This window comes from Osmerus eperlanus, chromosome 25 (genome assembly GCF_963692335.1).
Source record: "Osmerus eperlanus chromosome 25, fOsmEpe2.1, whole genome shotgun sequence".
NCBI lineage: Eukaryota > Metazoa > Chordata > Actinopteri > Osmeriformes > Osmeridae > Osmerus > Osmerus eperlanus.
Genome location: NC_085042.1, coordinates 1,358,206 through 1,371,912, shown reverse-complemented (window position 1 = coordinate 1,371,912; position 13,707 = coordinate 1,358,206). Strand labels below are relative to the sequence as shown.

The following is a 13,707-nucleotide window of genomic DNA, read 5'->3' as shown; positions in this document are numbered from 1 at the left end:
ACACACACACACACACACACACACAGATTCCCTGAATTATAGATAGAAGTATAGACAGGGCCCGTTGCGGCTCTAGCTAGTGCAGTACTATTTTTACAAAAACACCTCAGTTTGTAAACCAGGGATATAGTCCTCGGGAGTGTTGCATTAGCCTATTTTGTTTATTGCCTACATATGTAATTGTCAGTAGTGTTTACACTGAATTACAGTTTTTCCTCAATCGACACATACAAATTGTCAAATGTGTAACTTTGTTCTCTAAACCCCACACCTTTAATGCAATTGACCACTAAACTATGACTTTGCTTGTTCTTCTATTTAACAAAACTCTTCTTACAGTCTGTATTACCAACATGCATACCAATTTTTTATCTTCGAAGGATCTTTCACATGAATCAACATTTCATGATAGAACAAGAATAACAACTTTTCCTTTGCACTAAAGTACAAGAAGGAATCAGAAATGCAGCAATTTGTATATCCTCAATATCCTCAATTTATTCTGTATCTTTGTGTTACATACCTGTGGTGTCAGCAAGTGGAAGTTACGTCCCAAGTATATTCAGGACATAGAAATGTGGGGACCTCTGAATGTCCTAATTATGTTAATCAGTAATGTTATAGAAGTTGCCTGAACGTACATACGGGATAGGACGTTATAGGTACATTCATAACATTCCCCATTTACACATTTTGAATGTACCTATTATGTATAATGACCCAAAACATCACAAATGTCTCAGTTACCTTTCTTGTTAGATGGGCACTTCTGTTTCGCTGACGGTGCAAAGAGTTTTGACATTGTGATTTTGACAAAATTGTAAATTTTGACCAATGCATGTAAGCAATTGAAAAAAAAAAACTGTAATATTTGCTTTCTTCCAGCCTGCTAGCTAACCAATTAGTCAAGTGCCATGTCATTATCAACTCCACTTACCATCGAAGTTCTTTCTTTTTAAGATGAACAAAGATAGGTGTAATTGTCATTATCTCCTTCATGTACCAACTCCTCTTGACTTTGTTCCATTGACTATTCATTCACATTTTGAGAACTAGTGCACAGTGCCCATGATGCAGTCTGTGCTTAAGATGTGAGTGAAACACACAAATACAGATTCCTTGAACTATAGATAGTGCATAGTGCCCGTGATAAAATTGGTGGCACACACACAGATTCCTGGAATAATAGATAAGGTCCAGTGACCGCAATGATGTTGGTGACACACACAGATCTCTGGAATTATATATAGATAGTGCAGTGCCTGTGATGCAGCTGGTGATGACAGTTCTCAGTGGTTTTGGTACCTATATTTCTCAGATCACAATTGAAATTCTCTGAATTCTTCTCTTGTTCAACCTCCACATCCATTCTAGTCAAATTTCCAATGCTGTGGTAGCCTACATTCATGCAGATGATTATGTAGCCTTCATTTGTCAGCTGTTTCCTACGTTATGTTGAATTATGTTGACAATTTGCTTTATTGGTTCTATGTTAAATTGTCTTACCACCAAAAACATTTTAACATTTAGTTCATAACTAAAGTCATTACTGGCACAATGGTTGAGCCAGTTGTCATAATTGTAGGCCTAATTCACCATACAGTGCTTTTTCAGGCAGTTTTTACATCAATAAACACATTCATTTATGTAATAGAATTCACTGATGTATACTGAAAGTATATCCACTTTATATTGTGGTTCTGTTCGCTAGCCAACCCCCTTGAAAGCAGCTGATTATTGGTTGAAAAAGCTAATTAGCTTCTAAATAACGAAACAGAATTTCCCCATTTTCCTTACTACGCTTAGTTTTATTTAATTGCAAATGCCTTTGTTAATTGCATTAGTTCATCGTTTCCAAAACTGGGGTACGCGTACCCCCAGGGTAAGTGGTTCAGGGGGTACGCGGGGAGAACATTTGATTTGCGTTTTCAAAGTCAAAAAAAAAAAAAAAAAAAAGATTTTCAAACAGAGCTATAAATAGACATGAAATCTTAAATTGTTTAAATAGCCAAGTCGCACAGCAAAATAATTACACTGCGAAAAATAGCTACAGGTAGTGACGTATAGTCAAAACGGTTAGCTCCCTCGTCAGAATTTCACTTGCTGATGACCTGTGTAGGGAAGCAGGAGCTCGTTCTGATTGCTGCACAAACATGGACAAGTGGTTGAAAAGAGTTAATCCCCCGTCCAGAGAGACACCATCGGCTTCTACAATCGAGGATTAACCTGCTGGTGACAGCAACCCAGGTTGCTCTTACGAGTTCTTGGATCAGGGTGCAAGCAGCAGTACATTTGTTGCTAGCCAAGCTACTAGCTAGCATTGTGACAGTGAGTCTGATGCAGAGCTTCGACCTCCTGGTCGTATTGGTTGTATTGCTAATAAAACTCTGTTTGATCTAAACTTCCATCCGAGTCCTCTGAAATCCCTGACAATTTCACAGTTTCAAGTGTTATAGGCTGTATATGTGGGCGGGGGGAGGGGGCGGGGCGGCGGTTAAAAAATGAAGGGGTACGGGACTGTACAAAGTTTGGGAACCACTGCATTAGTTCAATCGCGGAAGGCTACTTAGGCAGTTTTGACATCAGTAAACAGATTAATTTATGTAACAAAATTCTATGATCAACATCCTACTGAAAGTAAATCCACTTTATATTGTACAGCCGTGGCCAAAAGTATTGGGAGGGACATACATTTTGTGTTTGCAAAGCTTGCTGGGCCTAAAATGCTGGCATAAAATGACTGCTAAAATAATTTCAGTAAGTCATATCATCAGCACAGGGGAAAGTATGAACTAGTTCTAGCCAGGTGAAATCACTCTATCATTGGGTGTGCTTTGCCTTCGGCAAGGGCACAACCTTTGTTCTCTCATATATATATTATTCTTTTTATTGTTTCTTTTCGCACCCCTAAGGATGCCTCAATATTTGGACTACATTGACAACGTTGATGTCAAAAGGTTCGTCTTGGTAGCGATTGCGTTGCTTGTATTTTTATTTACTTTCCGTTGCACGGTTTAAGTTGAAATTCAGTTTTTGTGGCGAAAAGTGAAGCTAACGGTGGCTAACTTGCTAGCCACAGTTCACTGACGTCACGTCACTAGCGTCACCAAAAAACACGCGTGACTACTTGAAGCAGAACATTAGTTTAGCTGCTCATTAACTTCTGGGAGATAGCTAGGCTAACTAGAAATGCCACAAGCAAAACAAAATTATGAAATGTAATGTACAATATGACGCTGATATTATTAAGCTAGTACATCTATTTTCGGAAACAGTAGTCTGCAGCTGAGGCGTTAGCATCATGACATTAGCCTCTGTTGCCCGGGCGACACCCGGTCTGTGATACATCTGTTTTCAGTCTGTTTTCAGTCGTTAAAATAAACATTCTTCACAGATAAATGTTAGTCTTTGGATTTATTAGGCTATGACATTAGATTCCAAGTAAACGATTTGTAACGCCACAAGCAAAGAGGCCATGGTGATAGTTAGCTCTACTCATTTACCGTTGTGATATCAAACACAATTGTGAAATGTAGTTAAATAGCCTAGCTTATGATATACGCTGATATTATTAGGCTAGCTAAGCTAGAGCTAGTAGATCTACTTTCGGAAACAGTAGTCTGCTATTTCACAGAGGAGTTAGCCAGACCGCTTCGGGGAGGTAGGCTACTGTAAAATATAGAGCTAAGTGGCAGGTATAATGTTAACCCTTGTGCTGCCTTCGGGTCACATGACCCAAAGGTTCATAACGAACCATCGTTGTGTTTACCAAATTTTACCCAATACAAAAACAAATACAAATAATTTTCTTTTAACCTTTGCAATGTGGGGGGTCTGAGACAGCCCAACGGTTAAAAGAAAATGCTTCACTTTGTTTTTGTATGCGGTAAAGTTGTCGCAATACGACGGTGGGTCACAATGACTGATGGGTCAGAATGACCCGAAGATAACACAAGGGTTAAGTTATTTGCTACCTTGTTAGCTAGTCTTCTGTTCCAGACCGCTTCAATGAGGTACTGTACAATTCGTCTCTGCGCTGTTGGTCAGCTAGAATACAATGTGATTCTTTACAGTCAAGTAAGTGAAATGTTCGGTTTACATACACATTACAACAGACCAGAGTGGTTTAAAGATGCCTTTTCCATTGATACGTCTCTGAGCTTGCTTTTAAATAACAGAAAACATTAATATAATGACGTTGATAAATGTAGATGCTTTTATGAATCAATGTCCTACCACATGAGAAACACGGTCCTACACATAGTTAATTAGACAAATGCAATATTAGACATCCCATAGCCTACAATTGACCCTTTAAATATAGCAAAGATGGGTGTTCATGTGCAACAGGTGCCCTCCAGAGGATTAAGGAGTTGAAGAAGCAGATGCTGTGTCTTTCTCTTGTTGGGCAACCAACAAGTTGTTTATATCTGATTACAATTTACTTTCTAATTTTCCTCCTGAGCGCTGCATCTTCATGAGCTACATTTGGCCTCCTTCTCTTCCAACCAACCAGTAACACCACTCCTCCATCTGAGTGATAGATGTAATTTTTACAAAATTATTATCAAGGGAACATAATGGTCAGAACTGCAGTCATACACTTAAATGCTTTTGAAATATGTCCCATTGTGTCTACCTGTGTGTGAGACCTTTGCTATGTCTGGTTTGCTGAGGTGGACAGTCTGGAAAAGTATATCTAAGAAGTTGCACATGGACACCAGGCCTCATGTATAAACGTTGCGTACGCACAAAAAGCTTACGTACGCTGGTTTTCACGCACACTTTGTGATGTATAAAGATTTACTTGACGTGAGAATGTGCGGGCCATCACGGAAAGTTTTGAGCAGACGTGAGAATGGGCGGACCGTCCGCAAAGTCTTGTCTGGCTCTGTAACATGGCGAATTCTAACTGAAAAGTGCCGAAACTCACCAAACATTACAAAATAAAGTTTCCACTACTACGTTTATGACGTTGACTATTCAAAAAACATAAAAAATAAAAGTTTGATCATTAATGTGTATGATCACATCAAAATGCCAAAACCCAAAACGAGAAATGCTATATAGCCTTCTGTTTAATCCGCCACCACTTAATAACTAAACTTGAGGGTGTCAAACGAACGACAAAATCCCTCAGGAAATGCATGTCACGCTAACCCTATAGCTGCCATGCTGTTACGATGCGCCACCACTCGTTTCTTCATTTAAAGTTTTACATCGGACCATTTCTTCTTAATTTCTGCCATGGTCTGGTTTTCTGAACCCACAGCATTTATGGCCCTATAATAATAATAATTTTATTTGTAATGCATCTTACATTTAGCTAAATCTCAAAGTGCTACAGGTTAAAAACAAGAAAGGGCTTAAATAGTGACAGTTTTCCACTCCGCCGACTTTCTTTTGTCGCTAATACCTGATGACAGGCCGCCAAACAGGACACATTTTCTCGCCTCCACCTCTGTTGTCAGAACCTCGATCTCACAGTCACCGTATTTCTTCGAATAAACGCCACAGCGTTTAACGTTCATTTTTGGTGCGGCGTTTATTCGAGGGCGGCGTTTATTCGAAGAAATACGGTAAGTCAGACAAAGAAATGACCTCAGGAGCGCATTTATAGTTCATCTGCATATTAATTTATGGAAGGAGGCAAGGCGGGGTCAGTGGCTCGTTCACATTCAAGTTTAATTTGTAAGTATACTTAAGTATAAAAAGTATACTATTATCATGGTACCTAAAGTATACTAGCAGTGTACTTATTTATATACTATTTTTGTACTAAGTCAACTGAATTGGCCCACTTTTTAGGTCATTTAGTACACTTTAAAGTACACTTATAGTGTATATGTGTATAGTGTATTTTGAATACTGTAAAGTAGCCTGTGTAGTGCACTTTTAGTTTATGAAGTATACTTTCTAAAGTACTTCAAAGTATACCTTTGAATACTCTAAAGTAACCTGTGTAGTGCACTTTCAGTTCATGAAGTGAAGTTCATGACTTCCTAAAGTACTTCAAAATATACTTTGGAATACTTTCAAGTGCCCTTTCAATTAATGTAAGTACTTCAATAAGTAAACGTAATAAATGTCCATTTACTATGATTTATTATAATATTTATATGTTTAGGGGCCCCTCCAATGCCACCAATCTTGCATCACTTGACGAGAACAGGAGCACTTTCCAAGTGACACTTATTATGATGATACTTATTATTAGCTGAAAAAAGCTAATTCCTACGTATGGTCTCATGTTGCTTTAATCCAGCTCTTCTTATCAAACGTAACAGTCATTTAACTCATGGTTACAATGGTAAACCAGCACAACAATGACAATTACCACGCAACAAAACACTACATTCTAAGCAGACAAAATAAAAAAACGAAATTCATGAAGTTACATTTGTATTTCGAACAAACAGCAAATTTATCAGCAAATTTTTACACTATTTAGCACCTTGCATCATGGGAATTGAGCAGCCAATGAGCCACGCTATCTTCATTTTTTCACGTTGTTATTTCGTTCTTCAGTCAGTTTGACAGTATAATCTTCAAATGCATAATGCAACCCTTCTGTCTGCTTCTTTCTCAAGTAGTTTTTTCGTTTTTCCATTAATACTCCAATTGATAATTGATGGATGGATGGATGGTATAAGAGTATAGGGCTTCAAAATGTGTTGTCCGTAATTAAGGTTACAGCTTCAGTAACAAAAAAGATTCAATGTGTAATGCATAATATATTTTCCTAGACATGAATAATTAGAATATACAAGATGTATCTAAAAAATGTAACTTGTAACGTACTTTAAAAGTATTTTGACTGTTTTAGCTGTATAATAAAAGAAAACGTAGCCTACATCCTACTCCAGAAGAAATGTATACCATTTTTTGTTTCGAAGTATACTTCTTATAAGTATATCAAAAGTGAACTATTTTCTAAGCATACTTCTTAAAAGTATATCAAAAGTGAACTAAGAGTGTACTATCAATTTTTTGGTACACTTATAGTATACTTTAATATACTTTTTTTTTGTAAGGGATGGGCAGTTGGGGCAGCCGCAAGCACACCCTCTCTCTAGTTCTGATTGGATTTTAAGAGCAGATTGACTGCTGTAAAAGAGGGGACTATTTGCATATATTGAAAATCTTCGCCCCAAAAAGCTTAAAAAAATGTGAAATGTGCCTTATTGTATTTCAGTATTCTATAGAAACATGTGAAAACATTTTACTCAAATACTGACCTAGCAAACTTTGCAAAACACAACATTTGTCATTGCCAAAACTAATGGCCACGACTGTAGTTCTGTTAGCTGAATATCGGTTCCTATTTTCATTACTACGCTTAGTTTCATTTTAATTGGGAATGCCTATGTTAATCGCATTAGTTCAATTGCGGTAGGCTACTTAGGCAGTTTTGACATCAGTAAATACATTCATTTATGTAACAAAATTATTTGATCTATAGCCTACTGAAATTATATTCACTTTATATGGTCGTTCTGTTAGCTAGCCAGCCCCTTTGAAAGCACCTGAATATCAGATTTCCCTATGTTCCTTACTAATCTAAGATTAATTTAATTGCGAATGCCTTTGTTAATCGCATTAGTTCAAAATATTTACTTTGCGGAGTGTCCGGTTCTCAAGATTTTAGTAGAAAACTTGCTGCAGACCAGAGGACCAATCTGAGAAAAGGGGCTGGGATACGAAGAGCAAGCCAAAATGGCGGCAAATGCTTTGATTATTTGATGTCAAATGCTTATCCAAACAATGTCAGTCGCACGTTGGATTTTAAAGAGGACACATGCAGAATATGAACTTTGCAGAGTGCCCTGTTCTTGAGCTGATCGTGGGAAACCCATTCTAATTTGTACACACACACAGAGAGAGATTCCTGGCATTATTAGAGAGATGTTACGGAAATCATGCAAGTTTGTCAAACTTAGCAACTAGGCCTATTAGTTAAAATAGCATTTTGTAAGCCCCAGGGGAGTACTAGCGGGCAGTGGTCTGCTTTGCATGTTAAAAAGCTGCAAATTTGATATTGCTCAAATACATTGTCCTGTATTTGATATCGCCCTGTTCTCATTCTCTCCCTGTCTCTCGCACTTTCTCCCCCTCCCTCTCTCTCTCCAGCCTATCTGTGGATGGTACCAGTGGGTCTACCAGCCCAGCACCAGTAGCTGACCCTACTACACAAACCCAACAGACTCTCTGCACTTCTATTGGCTGGCAGCTACTGCTTCACCCTTCCTGATTGGTTCTTGCAAGAGCATTGATGGAGCCAAGGGATCTGGTTGGCTCAGTCCGATTGAAGGAGGTGGAGTTCGAGGAAGGCAGGGCGGTGCCAAATCAGGAGGACCAGGAAGTAATTGGCTTGGTGCAGGGGGACGATGTAATCGACCACATCATCGGTGAACGCTGGGCGACCTCTGGGGAGGGGCTAGAGGAGCCAGGGGAGGGACTTGAGGAGCAAGAGTTTTCCATCAAGGAAGCCAGCTTCCAGGAAGGTAGTCTGAAGTTAAAAATACAGACCACCAAGCGGACCAAGAAGCCCCCCAAGAGTCTGGAGAACTACATCTGTCCTCCTGAGATTCGCCTGATAGGAGAGAGAGGCCCGCGGGGGGGCCGGGGGGGGCGACTGGGGCAGGAGGAGGAGCGAGGGCCGCCCAGGAAGAGGGTAAGAAAACTTCCTGTTTCGCTGTGGCATTGGGTTTAGTCGGAATCACCAGGAAAAGGCTTACTGTCCAGACCTGTCGAGCTGGTATCACTCTCTGGGCCCTATTTTAACGATCTGAAACGCAAGTATCAAAACGCAAAGCGCAAGTAACTTTGTGGGTGGGACTCCGGCGCGGTTGCTATTTTGCCAGCGGGATAAATGACTTTGCGTCTGGCGCAAGTCTAAAATGGGTTGGTCTGAAGTAGATACATTACTAATGGGTGTGGTTTGGGCGTAACATGCAATAAACCAATCAGAGCCTCATCTCAAATTCCCTTTAAGAGCAGTGCTTGTTCCATGGCGGATTGCTATTATAACGGCAGATTTGCCAGGTGCACGCCAGGAGCGGTTTACAGCCAAGGAGACCGACGTTTTCGTCAGGGCCGTAAAAGATAGAGAAGTGACATTGTATGGGAAAGGCAGAGCAGTTTTCTCATTGCACTTAGTTGCCCACTCATGCTGCTCATTCAAATTCTTATTCTTATATATTTTTTATTTTTTAAATTGTTATATTTTTTTATTGTTTAGTTCTTAGAATTAGTTTAACTATTGTTTTACTCAATTTAAGACCCGTATATGTTTATTGTTTGCACCTTCCTGCCACAGTAAATTCCGGGTTTGTGTAACATAGGCTACATGGCGAATAAACCGAAGAAACCTACCCACATAGCTTCGGTTAAACAGGCGTGGGAGGAAATTGCCACAGTTGTTCCAAATCAAGTTCACATACATAGAGATTTATCATGAAAATCTTTTTAATCATTGACATGAAAGAAATGTAACACAGCAAGCCATAGGCTACAATAAATCAAAACAATGAAGAAGACCCTGGCTTCACCAGCAGTGCGCACGGGCCAAGCTTGCGCCCTTACGTTTTTCCTGGTCTGTGGCGGAATTGTTTTTCTGAAACAGCAAAATAGCACCAGGGAACGTTTGCGCTGGAACACGCCTCCTTTTTTTGCTGAACCGCCCCCAGGAGCGCAAAGTCATTCCCTAATTTACTGACATGCTTCTGTGGAGGGAAAAGTCCGCTTTGCGTCGAGTGCTAACTAGGAATGATACTTGCGTCGTTGACAAAGTCAATTGCGCTGGGTGCAAGATAGGGCCCTCTGTCTCTCTCTTTCTGTCTGTATCTTTCTTCCCCCCCTCTCTCCTACTCACTTCAGCTCTCAGCAGCTCCTTCGCTTCCTTGGCAACATAGGGTCAAAGTTCGCCACGTAATTGAAACCAGTCATGACTAGCTGAGAACACACACACGTACACACACATACACACACAGGAGCTGAGAATAGGGCTGACATCAGCATGTGACAGCTGGTCTCTGCTCTATCCATTTGTGGTCACAAACCTCTCTCTTTTCCCTACCCCACACCTCCACCCCACCTCTCTCTCTATAAGAAACTGAAATAATACAGTTACAAATGTACCATATGCTGTGTGTGTGTGTCTAACAGTCAGAAAGGTCAATGGGGACCTGAAGTGTTTGCAGAGTTGTATTACACCATGAGTGTGTCTAAGCCTCTAAGGTGATATCATGACATTCTGACAGCCCATTGTTATTATCAAGGGACTGTCTGTCTGTCTGTCTGTTTGCCTGTCTGTCTCTCTTCCTGTCTCTGTCTGTCTATTTTTATTCATGTCTGTCTGCCTATCAATCTGTCTGCCTGTTTGTTTGTTTCTGCAACTGCACGTGTGTTGGATCAGTTTCAGCCTCGCAAACCCATCATTCTCTGTGTCCCACCCTCCCCCTCTCCTTCCATCCCCCTCTCCTTCTATCCCTCTATCACCTGCCAGGCCAAAAGCCTATCAGTGTAATGCAGACGGGGGCACTGGAGAGGAACAGGTTAAAGAGAGTGTGTGTGTGTGTGGTGTTTGGGTTAAATGCTGTCTTTGTGGTGGTGGTGGTGGTGTGCGGGGCGGGGCGGGGGAGGGGTATCAGTTGGGGGGTTCTGGCAGGGAGCAGATGGACAGCTTCTCAGTTGTATTGTGTCTGGAGCTTCTGCTCTTTCTCTCTCCCTCTCCCTTTCTCTCTCTACATCTTCCTCTCTTGCTCGCTGTGTCCCTCTCTCTCTATCCATCCCCCTCTCTACATATTCCTCTCTTGCTCACTCTATCCCTCTCTCCATCCCTCTCTCTACATATTGCTCTCTCTCCCTACCTCTCTCCCTCCCTCTATTTCTCTTTCCCTCCCTCGTTCTTTCTCTCCCTCTTCCTTTCTTGCTCTCTTTCTCTCGTTGTAGAGTGGCAGATGGTGGTGGAGATGAGGCCAGAGTGTGAGTAGGAGGGAGGGATGTAACAGGGGAGGTAGGATGGGAGGGAGGAGGGGGAGACAGGCATATGGAGAGCCTGGTTAAGGGGCCCCCCCTTAGAAGGGGAGACACAAAAAGAGAGGGTCACTAAGGGGGACTCTAACGGAGAGAGAGAGAGGGGGTGGGGGGCTCTGGAGAGGGTGAGAGCAGAAAGGATGCCGTACACACACACTCACATCGAGCTATGATATGTGAGATTGTTACCCTGGTTATCTGTCCAGGCCCCAGAAGGTGCCAAACAGTTTCTTAATGCAGTTCTCTATCTGTGGACAAAGATAAGACCTAGCTTCTCCACACTTCTAGGGGATGAGTGTGTTTATTTGTGTGTGTGTGTTAGCGTGTTATTTTGCCTGTTCTGGCAGTGGTCTGACACATGTATTGTGTGGTTTGTGTATGTGCTTGTCATGTTCTTTTGATGTGAGTATTCATCCCCTGTTGGGATGGCGGTTGGTGACCTGTGGGACTTGATGAGCTCCTAAAAGTGATTGTGTGTATTCATGTGTGTATATGTCTGTGTGTATGTATGTGTGTGTCTGCCTGTCTGTGTGTTTTCTGTGTGTGTGTGTGTGTGTGCGTGTGTTGTTGGGGTCAGATGGCTGAGCGGTTAGGGAGTCAGAAGGTTGTTGGTTCGATTCTCGGCCGTGCAAAATTACGTTGTGTCCTTGGGCAAGACACTTCACCCTACTTGCCTTGGGGGAATGTCCCTGTACTTACTGTAAGTCACTCTGGATAACAGCGTCTGCTAAATGACTAAATGTAATGTAAATGTGTGCGTATGTGTGTCTATGTGTGTGTGCCTGTCAGTATGTGTTTCTGCGTGTGGGTCTGAATATCTATGTGTGTGTGTATTTGCGTGTATGTGTGTATCCATTTGTCTGTATATGTCTGTGTGTGTCTGTATGTGTATGTCTGCCTGTGTGTGTGTGTGTGTGTGTGTGTGTGTGTGTGTGTGTGTGTGTGTGTGTGTATGCATGTGTCTGTATGTGTGTGTATGTGAGTGTCTTCCTGTCAGTATGTGTATCTGAATGTTTGTATGTGTGTATCCATGTGTCTGTATGTGTGTGTCTGCCTCTGTGTGTTTTTCTGTGTGGGTGTATGCATGTGTGTCTATGTGTGTCTGCCTGTCAGTATGTGTCTCTGTGTGTGTGTGTCTGAATGTCTATGTGTGTGTGTGTATCTGTGTGTATGTGTGTATTTGTTCAGATGAATCTCAAAGCTCTTCTTAGCCTCTGGACTGTGTTTCAATGTGTTTGAGGGGGGATGGGCAGATACAAGGCTGAGTGTGTGTGTGTGTCTGTGTGTGTGTGTCTGTGCATTTGATGGGGGGGGGGGGGGGGTCTCTGAGTGATTTAGCACCACTGAAACACCAGCTGTCCATCTGCCCCCCCCCCCCCTCCACAAACACGTACATACACACATCCATGCTCACTCTGTCTCTCTCTTTTGCTCTCTCTCTCTCTCTCTCTCTCTCTCCTTCTCTCTCTCTCTTTCTCCTTCTCTCTCTCTCTCTCTCTCTCTCTCTCTCTCTCTCTCTCTCTCTCTCTCTCTCTCTCTCTCTCTCTCTCTCTCTCTCTCTCTGTCTCTCTCTCTCACACACACACACACACACACAAACAGCCATCTCACACCTTGTCTCTGTGTCTCTCTTTCACACACATGCAAACGCACGCACACCTAAACATACAGACATTCTCTCTGTCTCTGTCTCGCACTCTCTTTTTCTCACTCTCTATCTTTTTCTCTCTCTCTCACACACACACACATCCTGAACCTCATCCAGCAGTGCTACCTCTCACTGAGAGAACAGGGCTGACACACAAAGACACACAGAGATACAGAGACACCATGTTACACAAAGAGAAGGACTGCTTCCTAATCAGCTGGGCTTCTGCTGTGTGCTGCGGACAATGAATGACTATACAAGGTCAGTCCTGGTGAGGGCTCAGTCACACAAACACACACAAAAACACACATCAACACATTCCCATCACCAAACACACACACACACTGCTAGATGAAGAGAGGGAAAGTCAACTCTGACCCTGTGTGACCATAGGGCAGAGGGAGGTGGAGGGCTGCACTCTGGAGTTGTACAGGACAATCGTGTGTGTGTCTCTTTTTGTGTACTAGTGCTTCTTTGAATGAAATACTTGTATGATCTGGCAAAGGGGGTGGGTCTTGGAGTGTATCCTGCCCCGATGAAGAATACCATATTTGAGTGAGCCAACATGGTTCAACATGGTGGCAAACGTGTTTATATAATTTTTTGCAAACCTGAGCCAAATTTCAACTTCATACAAAGCCCAGTTCTTGACATAACGAGTCACAGACAGACAGACACAAAGACATTCCTGCCTTCACAGTTAGATGTGTGAGGGAGTAGGGGTTAAGACAACTGATGTCTGGTTCATTTCTTCTTGCCCTCAGGGCTTTAATATGTATGTTTGTTGGTTTGTGTTTGTGTGTGTTAGGACTAAGTGTGGGTGTGTCTGTGGACCTTTTATGCTCTCCCTTTGGTTTCATCTGTATAGTTTATTCTGTTTAGTGATGGTTTGGTGGTGTTGGTGGAGTGATGTGTGTGCATGTGAGTGTGTGTGTGTGTGTGTGGGGGGGGGGGGGTAGGAGCAGAAGGAGTATTGACTTTCACAGTGCATCACTTGAAGCTTAAGTGTGTTTGCCAGTGAA

The 13,707-nt window shown here is 41.9% G+C and overlaps 1 protein-coding gene across 2 annotated transcripts in view; it reads left to right on the top strand.

The window, feature by feature from the left end:
* setbp1 (SET binding protein 1) overlaps positions 1–13,707 on the top strand; it is a 44,661-nt gene that overhangs the window by 5,885 nt on the left and 25,069 nt on the right. For both annotated transcript variants that reach the window (XM_062451077.1, XM_062451076.1), the window contains exon 2: positions 8,131–8,674. In XM_062451077.1, coding sequence (XP_062307061.1) covers positions 8,273–8,674 — 402 coding nt within the window. In that variant the 5' untranslated portion in view covers positions 8,131–8,272. The remainder of the gene's footprint in view (positions 1–8,130; positions 8,675–13,707) is intronic.